We start from the raw sequence: 19,703 nt of genomic DNA, 5'->3' as shown, positions 1-19,703 counted from the left end.
ACGCTAAAAATCTGACAAAATTACAACCCCAGTTGAAGACACCTTGTAAACGTGGCTTTTATTTGTTTCCAGTAGAAAGAAGAGTCCCAAAGTCTGGTGATATCACTAAACCATGCCTGTTACCCAGGGCTGGCTCCAGCTTTTTTGCCGCCCCAAGTGGCAAAGAGGAAAAAAAAAAGACACGATCGGCAGCACTTCGGCGGCTGCTCTTCATTCTTCGGCGGCAAGTCCATCCCTCCAAGAGGGACTGAGGGACCCACCGCCAAATTGCCACCGAAGACCCGGACTTGCCGCCCCTTTCCATTGGCCGCCCCAAGCACCTGCTTCCTGCGCCGGTGCCTGGAGCCGGCCCTGCTGTTACAACTTCTGATCACAATCCTGAGGGTGACCAAACTTCACGGGCCCCACTTCATCTTCCACACTGAAGATTTGCCACATTTTACAAGGCTAAGACTCAAGGTCAAATCCATCCCTGTTGCGAGCCTAGCTCTGTTGAAGGCAATGGAATTGTGCCCAGTGACTTCGGGGCTGCATTTGGCTCTGGGCCTACCTTCTGTTTCTCCAGCTCTTTAGCCTCGTTATCTAATCTCTTCCTGGTAAAACATGCAAACGTCATTCACTCTGCATGCTCAGCATTGCAAAGTGCTATTATCCATGTTAGGTTGCTAAGCATCACTTGGCAACGCGTGCCACATACGGCTATGCCTCTCCAGCACTTCTCCCCTGCGTTTTTCTTTCACACCTGATGTGCCAGTAAAAATTCTCATCTACACCAAGGACAGACAGACATTTCAGCTGGCAAATAGTTTGGGGATAGATTCAGGGCTACGCAGCTTAAAGGGCAATGAGACTCCCCCTCACCCCTATGCAACTGCCCAGGCTAGGTGTACAGTGTTAGTGGGCGCCTTGTGCTTCTCCTCCCTCTACCAGGTTATGGGCAGGAAATGGGTTGCGGGGGGGATAGGCAATGAATAGACTGAGCTTTACCCTCCCTCCTCCCCCACCCAGCTATTGTGAGCAGGTATGGGTGGGGGCGGTGAGGGGGCGTTAAATAGAGGCCAGCAGAAAATTACTACTTCCCCGGAGTAGGGGAATGGAGAGAATTGACACTATCTGAGCCACACAATTCATTCCCTGGGGTGCTCTGCCACCCCTTTTTAAAAGCTGTGTCCTTCCGACACAACTTGCCCCCTAATGATCAACACTGGCCCATAGGACATTCTGGGCAGAGGCTCTAACCAGAGACAATTAGTTAGCACAAACGATTCATACTCTATAACATGCCATCCAGCTGCTCTCCAGAATACTTCTCGCTCTAAGATGCGACTAGCTTGCAGGAAAGGTGTGAGCTCTTAGATGTTGCTGAACACAGAAACTGGTATTTTCTTTATAAATATTTACCACTCCGGCATTTCCAAAACATTTTATTTTAAAAAGGAAGCAGATTTCCCATTGCCCGCAGGATGATGCTGGGAGAGTTTACCAGCTACACAGCACTACCATTCGCTCAAACTTTTTTGGATGCGGGGGGGAGGGAGCTTCTTTTGAGTCTGCCTTGAAACTCACAAAGCAGCATGATCCATAAATTATCCTCAGCAAAAACAAGGACTGCACTCAAATATTTTTTCAGAGGACGCACTCAAGGTATTTTTCATATATTTTTTCGCTCAGTGTTGTTTATAACTCTTTGTGACCTTGAAAATGAAACGTGTTTGCTTTCCAGCTTCTTTGTGCCATCCACTAGCTACACATACCTGTGTGTTATTGTAGGGCTATTTGTGACTCTTTTTTAAAAAAAAACAAAACATGAAATATTGAAGTAGTTAAAAGAAAAAACACAGTACTTAGGTTATCTTTTCTCAACAGATATGCAAGAAACCAGCATGTCAAATTTTGGGCTTGCCAGTTTTGACTTTGTCCCTTTATAGAAATTTAGGGTTTTGACTGGTGTGTTCAAAGATGTCCAACTGCTGCTATATTAGAAATATACATTATACTGATCTGATGGACTCGTAATTACCAGTGGCCTAAATTAGGCCAAGTTTGCCCTTATTTGTCTTCTCTTCTCATTCTTTAATAATCCCACATACCACCCTGTATTCCAGCTGCAGGAAAAATTCCTGATAGAAGTGTCTCCCTATAGTGTCACTTGCCATGACAATAATCAATGTGTTGTGTGCATAAGGCAGGACAAACCTCCAAATACTTTGTAGCTACTGCAGTAGATGTGGGTATTACACAGTGCATGCATTGAAGTCAGAGGCTGGAACCAGCAGCGGCTCCAGACACCAGTGCTCCAAGCGTGTGCCTGGGGCAGCAAGCCGCGGGGGGCGCCCTGCTGATCTTCGTGAGGGCGGCAGTCAGGCAGCCTTCGGCAACTTGCCTGCGGTAGGTCTCCTGGTCCCACGGATTCGGCGGTAATTGCGGCGGGTACGCTGAAGCCACGGGACCGGCGGACCTCCCGCAGACGCGCTGCCGAATCCGCGGTACCAGGGACCTCCCGCAGGCATGCTGCCGAATCCACAGAACCGGGGACCTCCCACAGGCACTCCATCGAAGGCAGCTTGCCTGCCGTGCTTGGGGCAGCAAAAAAGTTAGAGCCGCCCCTGGCTGGAACACATGCATCAGTGACCCAAGGAGGCAGAGATGGAGCAGAGGAAAGGGCAGGCTTATCAGTCCTCAACTCCATGCTCCCAGTACACGCACGGGCACTAAGGTACAGCAATGGAGCAGCAACGAACCACCAGCTCTGGCTGACTCCTCACTAGCAACAGAGTGAGCAGCTCCCACCAGACTCTTCAGAATGGTTTATAAAAGGCCAACGCTCACCAGAAGGGAACAACTACAGCAGTGTGACCAATCTCACAGCTCCACCAGCTCCTGGTGCGAACAGAGCAAATCTTCATGGATTGTTCCTTCTGCACTTTGGCCACTGACATGGACAAGGAAAGGTGAAGGTGTCTCCTTTCGAGGGCCAATGAAAGGAACAAGCCTTGACAACAACAGAATTCATCCAATTCCCCTCACAACAGTGACAGCATTTGAATCTGGGTAGTTGGTCCCTACCAGCATCAAGGATGCTTAAGAGTCCCATTGTTACCTACTGAAAATCAGCCAGGGAAGAGCCAAGGACTCTACTATGAAAACTTGAACAAAGGCTAGAGAGAGGGAACTTTCACCAAAACAGTTATGAGTATCCCCTGTAGCTGTGAAGAATGAAGAGGCTCGGAGACCCAGGAACCCAAAGAAGCTGTTTTCAGAGGGAACAAGACCTAGAAGAAGTTATGCCAGAGTTAATGTTGGTTAATATTTGCCTTTTAAAACCATTTGTACACAGTACTACCGATGCATTTTCAGCCGGTTGAAAGGAGTGACTGATACCACTGCTGTAAAGAATTAAGGACAAATTTTCAGATATGCCTCTAAAGAAGTGAACATAAAAAAATTTGAGGGCTTCTACATATGTACACACATGCAAATGTATGTAGTACTTTTACACAAAACAAGCACATAGATGAGCAAAGAAGGTAACTGCAAATGTAAGAATATTTGATTTGCAAATGTTGGGTAGCACATGGAATTGTGGGTGTGCGCATTTTTAAGTACCTTTGACAATTTGGCACTACATGTTCAAACTAAGGCATATGCATGATAAAGTATGGTAAAGTTTTAGAATGTTTCATGGAATAAATATAAACATAAGCGAAATGTTGCAGCAGGCTGAGATGTCAACAAAAATCACCCAAGAAGGTAGTTACACAACAAACTTACATATATCGGACTGTAGTACAAACTGACAGATGTCAGAAAGTTCAGACACTCTCTGACTCTCACTGTTTTAACAGCAACAAGAGAGACGAACAGCATTTGGAGTTCAGTTTTCTCTTTAATGCTTGCACCATTCTTGCTAAAGAACTGTGGTTAAAGAGAGTTAAATACATCAGACATGATTTTTTTAAAAATGTTAAAATAGTTCCCCCTTTCATTCAAAAACGTCAAAGATCCCAAGAAGTGCACTATGAGATTAACATAAAAATAAGAATTTAAACAATTTTATTGGCTTAGTAACTTCATCTTATGTAGCCATTGAAGCGAGATGATATTTTCCCTAATCTCAAAAGGAACAAAGGTTATTATTCATTTTTCCTTTACATTTTTGTCTCAGTTTTTCCAACTATTTTTTAAGCCTTTATGAACATGCAATTTTTATTAAAACAAATAAAATAAAGTTTTTTTCATGGAAAATTAAATAAAATTAAATAAATCTTTAAAAGCTGGGGAAATACTAGGTCTATAGTAAGGCAAACCTCATATCTTCTATCAAGTCCCTCCAGTCCATGATATTCTAATGCACAACTCGTTTGTACTTACAGAACACAACAGATTTCTCCTGCAAAATGTTTAACAAGAGTTAGGGATTCTTCACTTTAAGCAATATACTAGACAAAACAAAAATCACAGTTTATTGCAGACTACAAAAAAGTTATGTGCTTTTCAAAAAGCAACAGGGCTGTAAATTTTAGTTATGCAGGGCTATATGTTTCCACAAAGAGGAAGCTGAACATTTCCTGGATGATGGCATTTGTAAACTTCATTACAGCTTCAATTTTTCAGTTTTGAGTTGTGATGCTTAAATATACAAGGAAGAAATAAAAACTGATTTGTTTAAATTACCATTTAGTTATCAAAATGAATCTTCAACAGTACGCAAAGTATGTCTGAAAGCGATACTAAGAAATTATTTGAAGTTACATCTTTTTTAAGCTAAAGGATGGCGTTACTAGTTGTGCACTGCTGTACCAAAAGATTGTTATGTTCTGAAGTACATATTTCAACTTAAATTGTCAGAAGAACATTACAATCGTGATAATATAATTTAAGGCTTAGTAGGATCAAAATGATTTTATTATAGAAAGAAATATGTTTCTGTAACAGAATTAAATATACATTTATTTATAAGGTTCTTTTTGTTTGTACAGTATTTACCCTGAAATGTAATCTTCCACCCAATTATAACTAAGTTTACTATTTTATAAATACAATTCTATGTACTTAAAATTACTTTTAGACAAAGAGAGACACTAAAAACTGTAGCCTTGGACACAAACATCCCTGGCAGGTTAATGACTACAGTACATGTCCTTTTAAGGGTGGAATGTACCTAAAATGCTTACAAATGCTAGGAAAGTAAAATATTTTCAAAACTACTTTTTTGTTTGGCTAAATGACCTCTGAACATACAAATATGTGGAAGGAAATATCTGACCAAACAGTATTTTTATTTTTTACTTCATGTTACTATGATTCTTTACTGGAATGCACTTTGACCAAAACCCTTGCCTACTCCTAATCTTCTTACAATTTTGAATCTTCTGCTTCTTCCTGGTTCTGGAAAACACAATATAAAAGTAATTTGTGTCAGAGGAAAAATAAAGCACATCAATGCTGTACTTTCACATTATGATTTGGCAAAGCCAACCAAAGCACAGTGAGCCTAGCCCTGACCTCATTTCTTGGCTGGGACTCCCACTGGCAGTTCTGTAGAAAGATCAAGGGCAGAACATAGCCCATTAAAAGGATAAACACCTTGACACTCAGGTCAATTCACCCTTCACTGCACAGGCTCAACTCCCATCACATTCAAGTGACCTGCAGGAGTTAAAGACCATTTGGATTGTGCTGCCCAGGTTAAACTCCTGTGTAGTTTTCATAGAAGATCAATTAATAACCCTGTCAGCACAATATGGAGTTAAGGCTCCTATTCAATCATAACTGGAAGCTGTTCTACAGTAGTAGACAGTCTCAGAGCACTGAGATACACACCATCCTGCACCTGCTTCCCTATAAAGGAGTGGCAACTAACTTACTTTCTCCATTCTAAAAAAAATTGCTGACAGTATTTTTTTTAATTATGTGCTTCTTCAAAAGAGGAAAACTAAAGTAGAAATTGTACATTAAAATATGGGGTGAAATCCTGGCCCTATTGGAGTCAATAGCAGAGCTCCCATTCACGTCAGCAGAGCCAGGATTTCACCAGATAATGTTTGTTGTTCTGTAGTGAGTCACTCCTATCTAGGCCACATCACCACCTCTCATAGTTACATAGCTTAGCCATTTTTAATTAAAATTTAAAAAGCAAAAGGCACAGGGGTCTGCCCAAACTACTTCAAAGTCTGCACATTTTCAGTTTTGAAAACAGTGCCGATCTTTTCAGCTAGCATGTATCTAAAAGAACCACAGAACAATGTGTATACCATTAAAAAATCCACTAACTGCAACTCCCACTCTAGCTAGTGAGAGCTGGAAGCACTCATTAACTCTCCAGACCTGCAGCCTGTCAGGGTAATTCGCTGACAGGCTGCAAGACAGTTTGTTTACACTGACCGGCCGCAGTTCGCCATTCCCAGCCAATGGGAGCTGCGGGAAGCAGTGGCCAGCATATCCCTGCAGCCTGAGCCGCTTCCCGCAGCTCCCATTGGCCAGGAACAGTGAACTGCGGCCACTAGGAGCTGCAGGCAGCCGTTCCTGCAGTCAACGTAAATAAACTGTCTCACGGCCTGCCAGCGGATTACCCTGACGGGCTGCAGGTTGCCCACCACTGCTCTAGACCAGGCCCTAAAATGGCATTACACTAAAACCTTAAAAAAAGAGAAGAAAAAAAAAAAGATTCAAACTTAACAAAACCATTGTGAATATGATAAAATATCTGATAATACAAATGTGTTGCTGCACATGGGGCTTAATGCACTCCAGTTATCATTAACATGGCTAATTTGTTATTACAAAGTTATAGCAGATAAAAAACCTGATTCTTCTCTGTATGCAGAATACAGAAACTTTGGTTGCAATCGATGCTTTTGGATATCTATGGCCCACAATACACTTCTGAAGGGAATGGAGAAAAAGTGGTAATTTTCAGAAAAGAGAAAGAGGAGCCATAGGGATTTGACTTTCTGCTAAATGTATTTTGGGGCTCTGTAAACATTGTTTAATTAAAACCAATAATCTAAAAAGACAACAATTTGATATTTCTAGCTGAACACTGACAGTTGTAACTCCCTGTGACTGATGCCTACACAGACTGCCAACTGATTTCTCTCTAGCACATTAATGTCAATGGTAAGTGACTTTAAACTAAAACTCAAATTCCCTGATTGCAAAGTGAAAGTGAATAAATGAACAGAACAAACAAAGGAGGATGGAAATACTCCCAAATTGTGACAATAGAGTCTCACTCACTCTTGGCCCCTAAACACATACATTGGCCTAGTTTTACCCCACTGGAGTTTCAAGCATATCAACAAAGACAAAATTTGTCCCATAGTCTTGTCATAGGTATTCTACTCCCTCTGGGATAAATGCACATTGGTTCTAACAGACTACACTGAGAGCACGGATGTGTTGGTTATAATCAGTGTGCTCTGCAATGTACATTTTAAAGTTACAAAATCTACAGGGCCAAAACAAAATGTCATTAGCAAACTAGTAATGATTCATCATCACTGGTATTGATTTCTGAGCGGGGAGTAGAGGATTCTAGCATTGGCACTTCCACAGAATGGCAACAAGCCGCGTGAATACCCAAAGGTTCTTCCCGATAGGAATGAGGGCAACATCTCTGCTGTCCATCCACCTGAATACAAACATTCATAGGGCTGTCTGAGTAATTAGACTCCCACTTTTTTAAAGGTAATCTACATGGCTCTTCACTCAGCGGATGACTCCTGTTTAAATTACTGTTCTCTGTGACAGTCCTTCTGGATACCGATCCTCCACGGAGTGTTTCTGTAACACTTTCAGACAAAGGGTCTCTGAAAGCTTTTCCTGAATCCACCCTCTTGGTTTGTTTAAGCTCAGTGCTGGAGGTCTCCTCAGCACCTGAAGATTTGTCACTGTGTCCAGTCTCAGGCTCTGCCTGTGCAGCCGTGCAAGTATTAGATAAAACACTAGAGGGTGATGGCTCTGTGGCGTCAGTCTCTGGCTGCAAAACGCTACTTCCAGCTTCTTGTAGCCCTCTAACCTGGCCATAGGTCTCTGCCTCTGAATTAGGTCCTTCAGGGGAAGGTGAGGGATTCTGGATACTTCCTTCGGTGTGATCGATAATTCCATCACCCAGCGTTGTTTGGGAAGTGTGCGCAGGTGTTAAGAGAGGGATCTGCCCTCTCACTCGTGGCCTGTGGAACAGTCTGTTCCAGAGTCTGCCCAAGCGCCTCCGAGATGAATTCCGTCTCGATGAGTGGCGTCTCATCTGTCTCCTCATTGCTGTTCGGATGTTCTGCAGCACAGATGCCTATAAAACAGAATCAAGGAACTGTAATTTCTTGATGTTTCCACTGGAGAACACTATCAAATATCTAAGACTGTCCTGCCCACTAAATTCTCCATCTGACTCCTAAGAATGCTACTCAGATGGAAAGGTTACAGTTTAAGTTTAAACTCCTGCTTAAAAATCAAGCCAAAGACGGCTCATTCTGCATCAAACTTCTTTCCTCCAGAACTTTTTCTCGCCACTTGCATTTAACAAGCCCCACCCCCAGCAATAATCAACTCAGCATGGTTAGATGCAGGATTTGCCATACTGGACCACACTATTGGTCCACCGAATCCTGTCTCATAGGCACTGCCAGGAGGACTTGATAACAGCTGATGCCTCAAACCTCCCCTCTGCTTACATAATTACAGTGCTGTGTCAGGTCATGACGTTATCACAATGGGGAGTGAAATGCATTTGACAGAGAGAGAGAGGGGAAGGCAGATATGGGAGACTACACGGCTACCCCTCTGATACAAAAATACAACAGGACTTTTTGTTAAAAAGCTTTGCATTTGTTAATAAAAATAACTCCAGAATTTGTCAGAAGACAAATGCCCACACTCCTTATCGTATTTTCTATACAAAGGAAATTCTTTTGTACTTTCAGCTTGAAATGCTGGTTTCCTTTCTGTTTTAGTTTGATATTTGTCTATTTATTGCTATTTTGATGTAAAACTTTTTTATCCATTTAGCTTTCAGCATACGCATGAGTCCCCATTTAACTAGAAAACTTAGCCAGATCACTAAAACGTATAACAGTACAGAAGAAATCATGTTGTTACAAGAGCATTTCCACAAATTAAAGTGACTTCATTGTTACTGTTGCTTCAGATTCATTCAGTCTATCCAGTTTTTGATAGTTTGAACGTAGAATGAAACCATTTACTTGTGATGCATTGTAAACAGGGAAATCTTCAACTGGCGGGATAAGTCCTTGTGCAATGAGCTGCCCGTAGGAAGGTGGAGCCTCACGTCGTACAAACTCTGCCTCAAGACGAGTCATCTGGGTTTCAAATGCTCTGAAACCAACAGAACCACAGTAAAATGGGGAAGGAACCCACAAAAATTACACAAACAGACCTTTCTAAAAACAGAGTCTTCTCTCCCAGTTCACTCAGGGCTAGTGTCATCAGCCAGCATTAAAACAGATGTTTTCATAACAACAGAAGTAAAGGTAACTCCACTGTAACTCACTGAAACCCTTCTCTTCACTAGGAGGCTGAGATATGCAAAAGAACTAACAGTATGGTATACCGGCATATTACTGTGTAAATATAGAGGAAGAGAGTCAAATAGCCACTTGTCAAAATGTAGGCCATTAGCTTTTACTGCTAAATAAACAGCACAGTGGCCATTTTTTTAAATCCCATCAGTTTCATTGGACCCTGGCTTAGTTTTACTGTGTGTTTCAAAATTCACTCGAATGGATATTTTATTCTTTCCCCTAAAGTGATTGAAAGAAAGGCTCACCTAGTAAAGTAAGGACATTATGAACATACAAGATTTTCACCTGTATTCCCTGGTCCTTAGTGAGTAGAGTTTAAATGCACAACCCAGTGCTATCACCAACAGCAAGCCACACACAAGACTCCCAATCAGAGCAGCTGTGATGACTTTTCTGGGCACTATAACCAGACAATTATGTTCATCACTTCCATCCTGGCAGTCTTCTTGGCCGTCACAGCGCCAAGTCTCAAAGATACAGAGATTTGTGCCACAGTGAAAGTTTCCTGGTTGGCATGTAAAGCAGTTCTTTTCATCTGAGCCATCTGGGCAGTTCTTTTGGTTATTACATCGGTCAAGTATTGAATAACACAGTCCACTGTTTCCTTCGCATGGGTATTCATTTTTCTGGCAAGCTGGACAGTTCTCTTCATCTTTGCCATTTGGGCAGTGCCACCAACCATCACAATGCTGCTTATCTGTGAAACACTCCTCATCACTTCCACAAGGGTGTTCCCACGGAAGGCAGTAACCTTTCACCTGATAAGTTGCATTGAATCCATGGCCAGTACTCTTTGATCTGGCATGATATGAAATGGTGAGCTGACCCTTTGAGGACTCCACGCTCACTGCGTGCCTGTTGTTGTGATATGAAAGAGTTTGCATTAATTTATCACCTCTCTCCCCAATTCCATCATACACCTTTACATAGTCATTGTACCCTAACTGTAAATCAAGTTGCAAAAGGACATGCCGATTATCTTGTGTGTCCACATACCAAGTGCAGCGAAGGTCTGCCCGGCTGTGATCTGCACGGAATAAGTCTGGGGAAGCGAAAGACCCATAAAAATTACCCAGTCTTTTGCCACATGAAAGATCAGGGCAGTTATCTTCATCTGAACCATCAATACAGTCTTTAACTGAATTACATCTCAACTCATTTATCAAGCACTTGGTGGAATGGGCTATGCTACATTGGAATGTTCCTGAGGGACAGATGCTGGACTGAGGCTCTGTTGGAGGGATGGTGCAGTTTCTCTCATCCGAGTTATCCCCACACTCATCCATGGAATTACACTTCCAAGTGTTGGGAATGCACTTGCCGTTTACACAGTGGAATTCATCAGACTGGCAAATAGTCTGGCCTATTTTTCCTGTGGGGGGAAAAAATAAATATTTAAACTTTTAGAAACATATGATGCCATGTGTTCGTTCTAATATTTTATCCCAGTGTGCAGCCATTGACTCTTGGTCCAGCTCTTCGCCAGAAGAATTCTCTAATAAAGCCAAATGGTGAAAATATACAAGCTTCTAATGACTCATTGGCATTTATAGAAGACTTTGGTCAACAGAAGCCACTTTTGTCACAGGATTTGGGGTCAGGGTGGTTAAGTATTTCTGCATAGTCCAACAAAAATTAATTAAAATTGTACAGAGATTTTTACCTCGGATGTAGGAAAGGCGAAATCCCTGAGCCTGTCCCGAACTCAATGCGTCTGAGTGGAAAAATATCCAGACGTGATCCCGTGCAGAGATAAAGGAGGGTGGTATGGAGGATCCACACACTCTGTACTCCTCCCTCTTGGAAGAGGGGCCAATCATCAGCCAGTCTACTGCACATTTCTGAGAGTCCTCCAAGTCAAAGTTCTTAAAACTGCCAGGAGCAAAGAAAACACAAATGAAAGACAGAGGATAAAATCTGGATTTAAGGACACAGCCTTTCACATACCAAATATCTGATAGGAATAAGTTAGACACTCATAGTGCAATAACTGTGCAGGCAACCATGGCTGTCATCATTTTTCCATTTAGAAAATGCACCCACACCAGAAACTCAAGGTCCATATACAAAAAAAACCCCACAATAATATACAAAGCTTATTGACAAATCAACTTACATGAACACCAGCCCAAAAAAATCCCCGACAGGGTAAAATGATGGATTTTTCATCACTTGAAGTTCTTAAATCAGGACTGGATGCCTTTCTAAAAGAAATACTCTATTCAACCACAAGTTACAGCCTACAGTTATGCAAGTCAGATTAGGTGATCATAATGATCCCTTCTCGCCTTAAAAACTCTGAATAAATAAAACCCTTCTTGGACAAAGAACAATAGAGAGCTGTGCAAAGAACCCCAACAGTATCTGGAAGGGAGAAACAACCAACTCTTTGGCCTATGCACAGGCAAAGGGAATGCAGAACAGTTCCTGAGTCTAATCCATTCTTTCCAGCTTCACATAAGTGCTCCACAAAAATCACAACAGCCCTAGACAATACAACTTTGTCTCCTTGAGAGAGGAAGTGTTGACCAGGACCCTGGGGCTATCCCCTTGACAGAGTGTGTGTTGCTGTCACAAAAAACATACCCAAGATACCAAAACCATGTTTTGTTTTTGTTGCATGCTGAAATGGGATTACCTAAGGCTAGCATGTTAAAAGTTAGCATAATACCCCAACCACATAACACTGTGGACTGAGAACTCTCAGAAATGGAGAAAGCCTTACCAAAAAGATGGGCCACATTCTACACAGAAACTTTCATAGATATTGGAGAAAGCTCCATGAAAAGATAAATGGTAGAATATGACTGTCTGGAATGAATATCAGAAATCTAACTCCACAATATCAGAAAACTATAAGTAAGACAAGACATTTTCTTTGGGGCAAGAAGAAAAGTGAAGCTGCCATGAAGACTAAAGAATTCACTCTGGCCAAGAATCTCAAACTGCAATCGTCATTCTTTTTTTATGCATACACAATATCCAGAAAAGGTCTATGACGAGGAGATATGATTAGCAAGAGAGAGGACATGGCATCAAGAGAATGGAAGGGGGCAGGGGGGTTAAAAGCACAAAACTGAAATGAAAACTCAGAGAAGTCTAATAAAAAATATGCAGTGCCCCAGAACGATCTAGGTGACAGAGGATAAATCAGCACAGAAATACACCTTCTACCCCGATATAACACTGTCCTCAAGAGCCAAAAAAATCTTACCGCGTTATAGGTGAAACCACGTTATATCGAACTTGCTTTGATCCGCCGGAGTGTGCAGCCCCCCCACCCCCCAAGCACCGCTTTACCACATTATATCCGAATTCATGTTATAATGGGTCGCGTTATATCGGGGTAGAGGTGTAGCTTAATTCACCTTTTTCAAATCCTTTCCTTCTGTGATGTTCTCTGTCACTCTCTAGTTTGCAAGACACATCCCAAAAATACATCATTCTCCAATACCAGTGATACTATTAAATCCTGGTAACCTATGGATTTAGTAAACCAGGTAGTGCCAGAGATTTTCATTGCCAGGATGGGAAGGCAGAATATTCACAAAAGGTAAATTAAAATGTTCTCTGTCCGGTATATCCTTCAAGAGCCTTCTTGGTGATGATGAAAAATGGACATGCAAACAAGAAAAAGCAAGAAAGAAATTGTTTAGAATGATGCAAACTGCATACAAGTAGAAGTATTGGGATGAAACTAGCAAAGAGAAAATTATGGAGGAACAACAAGAATACCTGCCGGCCAATTATATGTGTTAGCCTATGAAGCAATCCATCTAGTGAAATAATAGATGCTCAGTCATAAATGGATAAAAAAAAATCACTAGAAAAATATATTGAAGTGAACAATCCTGCATAACCTGAGAGAGATGGACCAGATCACTTATTAGGTCTTTTCCATCTCTAATTTCTATGATTAATTATAATTCTCCAGTAATGTGCTTAATAAATGTTGATGATCCCCAAAATTTGTCCTTCTTGAGTCCTGCCTTACATTTTAATTCTAGTAATTTAAAATGAGAAATTTCAACCACACTATGTTTAAGGTATGACAAAGAAAAAAAATCAGAAGAGTCAGAACAGTTACCCTACACTGTCAACTTACTCTGTTCTTGCCATAAGTCTATGTTCTGCAGATGACAGAGTGCTGCATTATGTCCAGGGCCTGTAATTAAGAGCACCTTATACTTGTAAGATGGTTTCCATGTGAGGATCTCACGGTGCATTACTAATAAAAAGTCTTCCAGTTAATTATCACAGTTCTGTGAGCTAGGGAAGTATCCTTATCCCCATTTTCCAACAGAGAACATGAGATGCAGAGAGGTTACGTGATCTTCCTCAATGCAACACAGTCAGTCAGAGGCAGCAGCAGGACAGAACCTAGGCTTCAACTCCATGCCCCATCCTTAGCCACAAGACCATCCCTCCCCTCAAATCATAGGATAAATATACTGGTGCAGAGGCAGAATTGTATTTGTGAGCAACTATCCTTTCAAAGGGGCCATGAAGATGCATGTCTCTTGGAAACAGCCATTCCAGCATATGAAAAGGTCAGATGCAGAATGTATTAAGTCTTCCCTTCAGCAATTTGTATCTAAAACTTCAAATCCCAAATACCAGCATCTAGCAAATTAAAGATTTTGGAAAAAATATTGTGGAATAAACAGTTTAAAAAACTGCCATAGGACATGAAAATTTTGGGTTTAGTTTATGATTAAATCATATAAACAAGAGATATAGTAACAAGGGTGTAACTTGTACCTGTGCTGGCAATAAAAAGAGGTAAAAGGAAAGTAATTTTGGGCCTTGAACAGTCTCCTGCAAACTGTAAAATATGTCATTCCTTAAAGGGGTACTGCTGAGAATGGGGAGTTTGCACTCCAAAAATAGTTTTTCCTTAAGCTTCCTGACAAGTTAAACTGTCTGCATGCTGCAACAGAAATAAGTTTTGCGCCACCTAATTTAACTGTGGAATTATTTCAGACCAGCAAAGCTGATGTGTGTGAACTGGGTATCGAGTTGTACTTTGCAATTAGATATTAGATATTATGTACAGATCATAATTGGTTTACCACTTCGAAAACCAATCACAAAGGCAAGAACCTTTGAATGGGAAGTTTCTGCCACATTATTTGCCAGACCTCCACTATTTCCAATCTTTCACCACTAGTAATTTGATCTTGTGCGGCTGCCACAGTCTATTTTTTTAATCCTGCCACCTATGAAACATAAGATTTACTATTCTAGAGATTGTATTCAACTGAACTCTCTCAAACTACAGTGTAAATTCTTTTATCAGCAGGGTCAGCCTGGCAGTTGAATGGGTAATGGTAACACATAGAAGAGGGGAGGAGAGGCTCACACGGCCAATGCATACACATAATACAGATTCATTTCATACATTCTTAGGAAACAGACACAAAGGAAGCTGATGAATTTACAGCTCCTGAGAGGGTTTGCAGCCTTCAACTGAGCTAATAAGTCACATATTATTTTTTCTGGTTAATTAATAAAAAGGTGAAGAGTTAACTTGCTTTGAAATAGAGAGTATCCTTTTAAAATGACTTGGGCCTCCAACTGTCCAAATTAAGAGCAATACATCCCCAATGAAATCAAGTGATGCATGGGGGGATGGACATGACAGCGTGAAATTTGGCCAAATTAATTTGAATTTTTTGGGAGAAATAAAAATGCTTTAATGAGAAATATTAATTTCAGTTAATTTTCCTTCTGAAATGTCTGTTTTTATTAACTATTAAAATCAATTCTATATAAACTACAAGGTTCTACCTATTAAAAATATCCCACTAGACACTGGGTACATTAGAATTATTTTGGTCCTCAAAAATTGAATGTGACTTGATGGAAAGACAGCTGTAACTCTGCTTTCCTAGAATTCTGCAAGAAATAGGTAAAGCACATGTTTCTTTTCACCAATATGATATCACTAAAGACTACTTCTGATACACAGTGGGGATCCAGGAAGCTTACTGTAAATTACAGAATTGAATGTATAATGTATATTGTCTGTAAAATTGCTCCAAAAAAGAAGAAATGGCCCATAATGACATTTTCCCAATGACTTTCTAATATCCACATGTCACTGAGAGTAACTGCATTAAACCAGCTTAACATCAATATTCATTGTCACTGCTGTAAGTTAAAAAAGATGTGCCATCTATGAAGCCAAGGCCCTGCTGAGTTCTTTTACTGCTTAGACTTAAAGCAGCAGTGTACAGCCAAAATTTATTTCTTTATACATAATATTGTATAATCTACATCCCTTTGGAAGTGTTTTAGGTGTGAACAACTACACAATAAAAATATTAAATACCCAAACTCTTAAAACTTAGAAAGAAAAACGAAGACTGAGTCCAGCACAAAAATGCACACGGGACAGTAACACACAAAAGGTTCAACCATTGTGATAAAAGATGTACAGAAGAGAGAAAAGATTAAGTACCTAACTTGGCTCTGAAAATCCATTAAAAATCCAGAATGAAATATTGTGGATAGATGAGCAAAGCACTGGCTCAATATAAAACAGAACAGCCAATTAAGCAAGAGAAGTCACTCCTGTTTGCCAAACTCTCCCGGCAAGGGTAGATTGTGAACACAGCTGATGGCTTAATTGGCTCATTAAAAAAATTCTGTTTAACTGTTTAGAGCAAGGACCTGGGACTCAGGAAGTTCGTCTCTTCCCAGCTCAACAATCGATTTGCTGTGTAACCCCAAGACAGACACAAAGAGCCTGCCTGTCAAGGCTGAGGCTAGCACCTACAATTCCAACTGAAGGCAATGGGAATGGTGGGTGTTCAGCACCTCTGAAAAATCATGCCTTAAACCTCTCCTAGAATTTACCCCCCTCTTACAAAGTGAGGATAACATTTACCTGCCTCACATGGATGACAGGCAGCACTCCCATTGCTTTTCATTGATTACTTATATTAGTAAGGGTTTGCAGGAGCAGGACCTAGTTTTACAAGCTGCTTCCTGTACTGTGATGGCGTGAATAGGAATTTCAAGAGAACCTTTGCTGAATTTTCACAAGGCAGATGACTTGTATTACTAAAGCAAAAACAAATAAAAGATATGCACTCCAAAATGGTTAAGGAGGGTGTGACAGGTTCCCCCTCCCTTTCCGGGGTGCCACCTGCAACTGGAGTACCACTGAACCTGCCCGACCCACAAGCCTGGACTCCCTTTCATCCTGTAATGCTGCAGCAAGCTGCAGACATGCTCTCGGTCTCACACTTTCACCAGCACACAGGTAGGGACACAGCTGGCTGCAGAAACACACAGACACTGAAATCAGCTCTGCATGGGACGGCTCAGCTAAGGAATTGCCCAGTACTCAAGTGCACACCCCCTCTAGAGGATAAACCCAAAATTATACCATATTGTCCTGCACAGAGAACTATACAGCATAAGCTCATGACATTCATCCCCTTCCTTAGTGTGGAGAGAGATATGTAACAGCTTTTTGCTCCCCAGTTATGAACTCCACACACTGGGTTTTAGAAAAACAAAAACAAGTTTATTAACTACAAAAGATGGATTTTAAGGGATAGCAAACAGATCAAAGAAGATTACCCAGCAAATAAAACAAAAATACAATCTAAGCTTAAGATACTAAAGAAAATGGTTACAAGTAGTAATTTCTCATTCTAAATGTTGTTTCAGGAAGACTGTGGAGATTCTTGAAGGCCAGCTGCTCTTGCCTGCAGCTTAAAAAGCAAATGTATTTTCTGACTGTTGAACCTGTCTCTGCTGAGTCTGAAAAATAAACTATGGAAGGGAAAAGAGAAAGCATGAAAAGGTAAGCAGCTGAGGAAAATCAATACAAACATATGAGAGGAAAATATTAAAATAAAGTGTTCAAAGGGAATGCCCTTGGGAGACAATCTCTTTCATCCACATGTAGAACAGGGCCCTGTTTTATTGGAAGCTGCTGAATAACAGGTTTAGAATAAACTGGCCCAGACTGCAATGATTTTGTTTACCATAACTACTGGCCATTGTAATTTCATCCCTTAGAGATTCTTGGTGTATCCCAACTATCCTATGTTGTAATGCTGTTGTCTTGCTGGCAGTGAGAACAGAAGATAAAAGGAAATACAGCTGGTTTAATACAACACAGGATTCTTTTCCTTTCTAAAATCCAAAATATTATTGAATCAAGAAAAGTGACAACGCCAGTTTGCCCCTTCCATACCTTTTTATGACAATGTTAGGGAAGGAGCATGTCTGGTGGTTAAAGCAACAAAATCTGAACACCTGGATTCTATTCTCCACTTCGCTATGGCCATGCTATGACTCTGAGCAAGTCACGTACCCTGCCTATTTCTCAGTCTCCTCATATGTACAATGGGGATAACACTGCAAGCCTTCTAGCAGTGTTGTATGCATGAATAGCTGTAAAGTGCTTAGAGATCTCCAAATGAAATGTTGTGCACAGGATGCAAAGTAATATTGGTATGAGTCACTCAGTCAGAAGAGAAGCTATTTAAACAAAACATCTTAACCCATTTGTCACCAGTGAACCAAACTGTTCCCTTGGACATACACACAAGGCTCCCATTGTCCTCAGTGAAACTTGTGCATGTGAATCTTAGGGCAGACGTTGGCCCTGTGTGTTTAAATCCCATCTGATTACTCTAGTGACAAAAACCAAACACTGCTAGCTCTTTACATAAAAACAACAACTCAAAACCATGTAGCTGTGCACATATCTGACTTATGAAAACATATTACTACCATTTCCATAGTCGTCCTTCCCCCGTTACTTCAAATTCTTGGTTACTGATTATGGAGGGCCCAAATCAGCCTGGAAGCTGCTGGGGAGGGCTACCACAATACAAATAACAGTATTTTCATTAAATAATGCCTAGGTGGACTGCAACAGAGTTGTGAATGGTTACATCAGGGCTGAATTTGGCCAAGTATTTTTTTAATGAACACTTCCATATAAACCTACCTTAGACTCTTCTGCCATCTGTATACCTAAAGCAAAGTTCTATATTTCATTAGTGCATTTCCTCCTATTTTCCAACAGTCTCTGTAGTCCAGTATATTTTAATGGAGTTTGAAAGTATGTATCCTACTTGTGGATCTCAAATGCTGGCAGGTATGCATTTGCTTGTTTATTATAATTAGTTCCTATTTCAAACAATGGAAGAAGGAACCCTTCTATTATTCCGTCTGCAGCAGATTTCTTTTTAATTGTAGAGCATCTGCAGTTGAAGAGGTTTGCAGTCCTTTTAGGCAGCTGAGCTTACAACTCAGCAGATGGTGTCAAACGCAGGAGTATTATAAACAAAAAAATGGCTTTTTTAAAAAAATAAACAGTTCTTGTTCTGAAGAGGATACTGTGATTAGCACAGAAAACGAGTATGCTCATAGTATGAGAACATTAGAGTTCAAAGTATCTTTTTCATATTTGTGTGTGTGCGCGCACATGTGTATGCCTCTTTTATTAAGAGTGCTTTCCCAGAAAGGTCTGAAATCATGTCATCAATGCTAACTCTAATGGTAATTGCTTATTTTCGGAAGTGCTAAATAACAGGAAATACTTGCTTTGCTGAATGTTAATTTAATGGAGCAGTGATGACATGTTGAACCATCAGTTACATACTGTATGACTTTGTGACATAATTACAGAAAAGGCCCCTTTTCTTTGTTTTGTTGTGAGAATCTTAAACATCTCTGTGAGCCTAATTTTCAAATGGGCTTTCAGAAAATGAACCTATAAAATTGGTGATCGTGCCTGCACTCATATCACTTATTGCATAATAATCACTTTTTCCATTAATGTGTATTTCTGTACGCAAATGGGAGGTGGGAAAGCATGCAGATGGCAAATTCTGTGGGACTATTTTAAAAGTCTTGTTTGAAAAACTGGCCTTCTGTATTTATACCCAGTGCTTAAATACAGTGTGTGTCTGTGGAGGGAGGGGAAATGGAGCGCTTGCAAGGGGTTGCAGACCAGGCAAAAAATAAATATATAAATAAAAATAAAATTGAGCTGAGCAACTCACTTTAAACACCGACTTACCAAAGCTGCTGCTCCTGGATTATGACAGACCCCTCTGACTTCTTTCAGACCACGTTAAGCATTATTTATGCTTTAGTTACTGCTTGGTAAAGGAGTCCATTTCCCACTGC

General features: G+C 40.7%; 1 protein-coding gene across 1 annotated transcript in view; it reads right to left on the bottom strand.

The window, feature by feature from the left end:
* Positions 1-3,958: 3,958 nt before the first annotated feature.
* The window catches only part of LRP3 (LDL receptor related protein 3), a 34,055-nt gene continuing 18,310 nt past the window's right edge, over positions 3,959-19,703 (bottom strand). The window contains exons 4-7 of the mRNA XM_044987707.1: positions 11,203-11,411; positions 9,825-10,911; positions 9,201-9,333; positions 3,959-8,290 (exon numbers count right to left, since the gene is read on the bottom strand). Coding sequence (XP_044843642.1) covers positions 7,475-8,290; positions 9,201-9,333; positions 9,825-10,911; positions 11,203-11,411 — 2,245 coding nt within the window. The 3' untranslated portion in view covers positions 3,959-7,474. The remainder of the gene's footprint in view (positions 8,291-9,200; positions 9,334-9,824; positions 10,912-11,202; positions 11,412-19,703) is intronic.

The sequence above is a fragment of the Mauremys mutica genome, chromosome 14, assembly GCF_020497125.1.
Source record: "Mauremys mutica isolate MM-2020 ecotype Southern chromosome 14, ASM2049712v1, whole genome shotgun sequence".
NCBI lineage: Eukaryota > Metazoa > Chordata > Testudines > Geoemydidae > Mauremys > Mauremys mutica.
The sequence above is the reverse complement of the archived record's forward strand: the minus strand, read 5'-3'. Positions and strand labels throughout refer to the sequence as shown.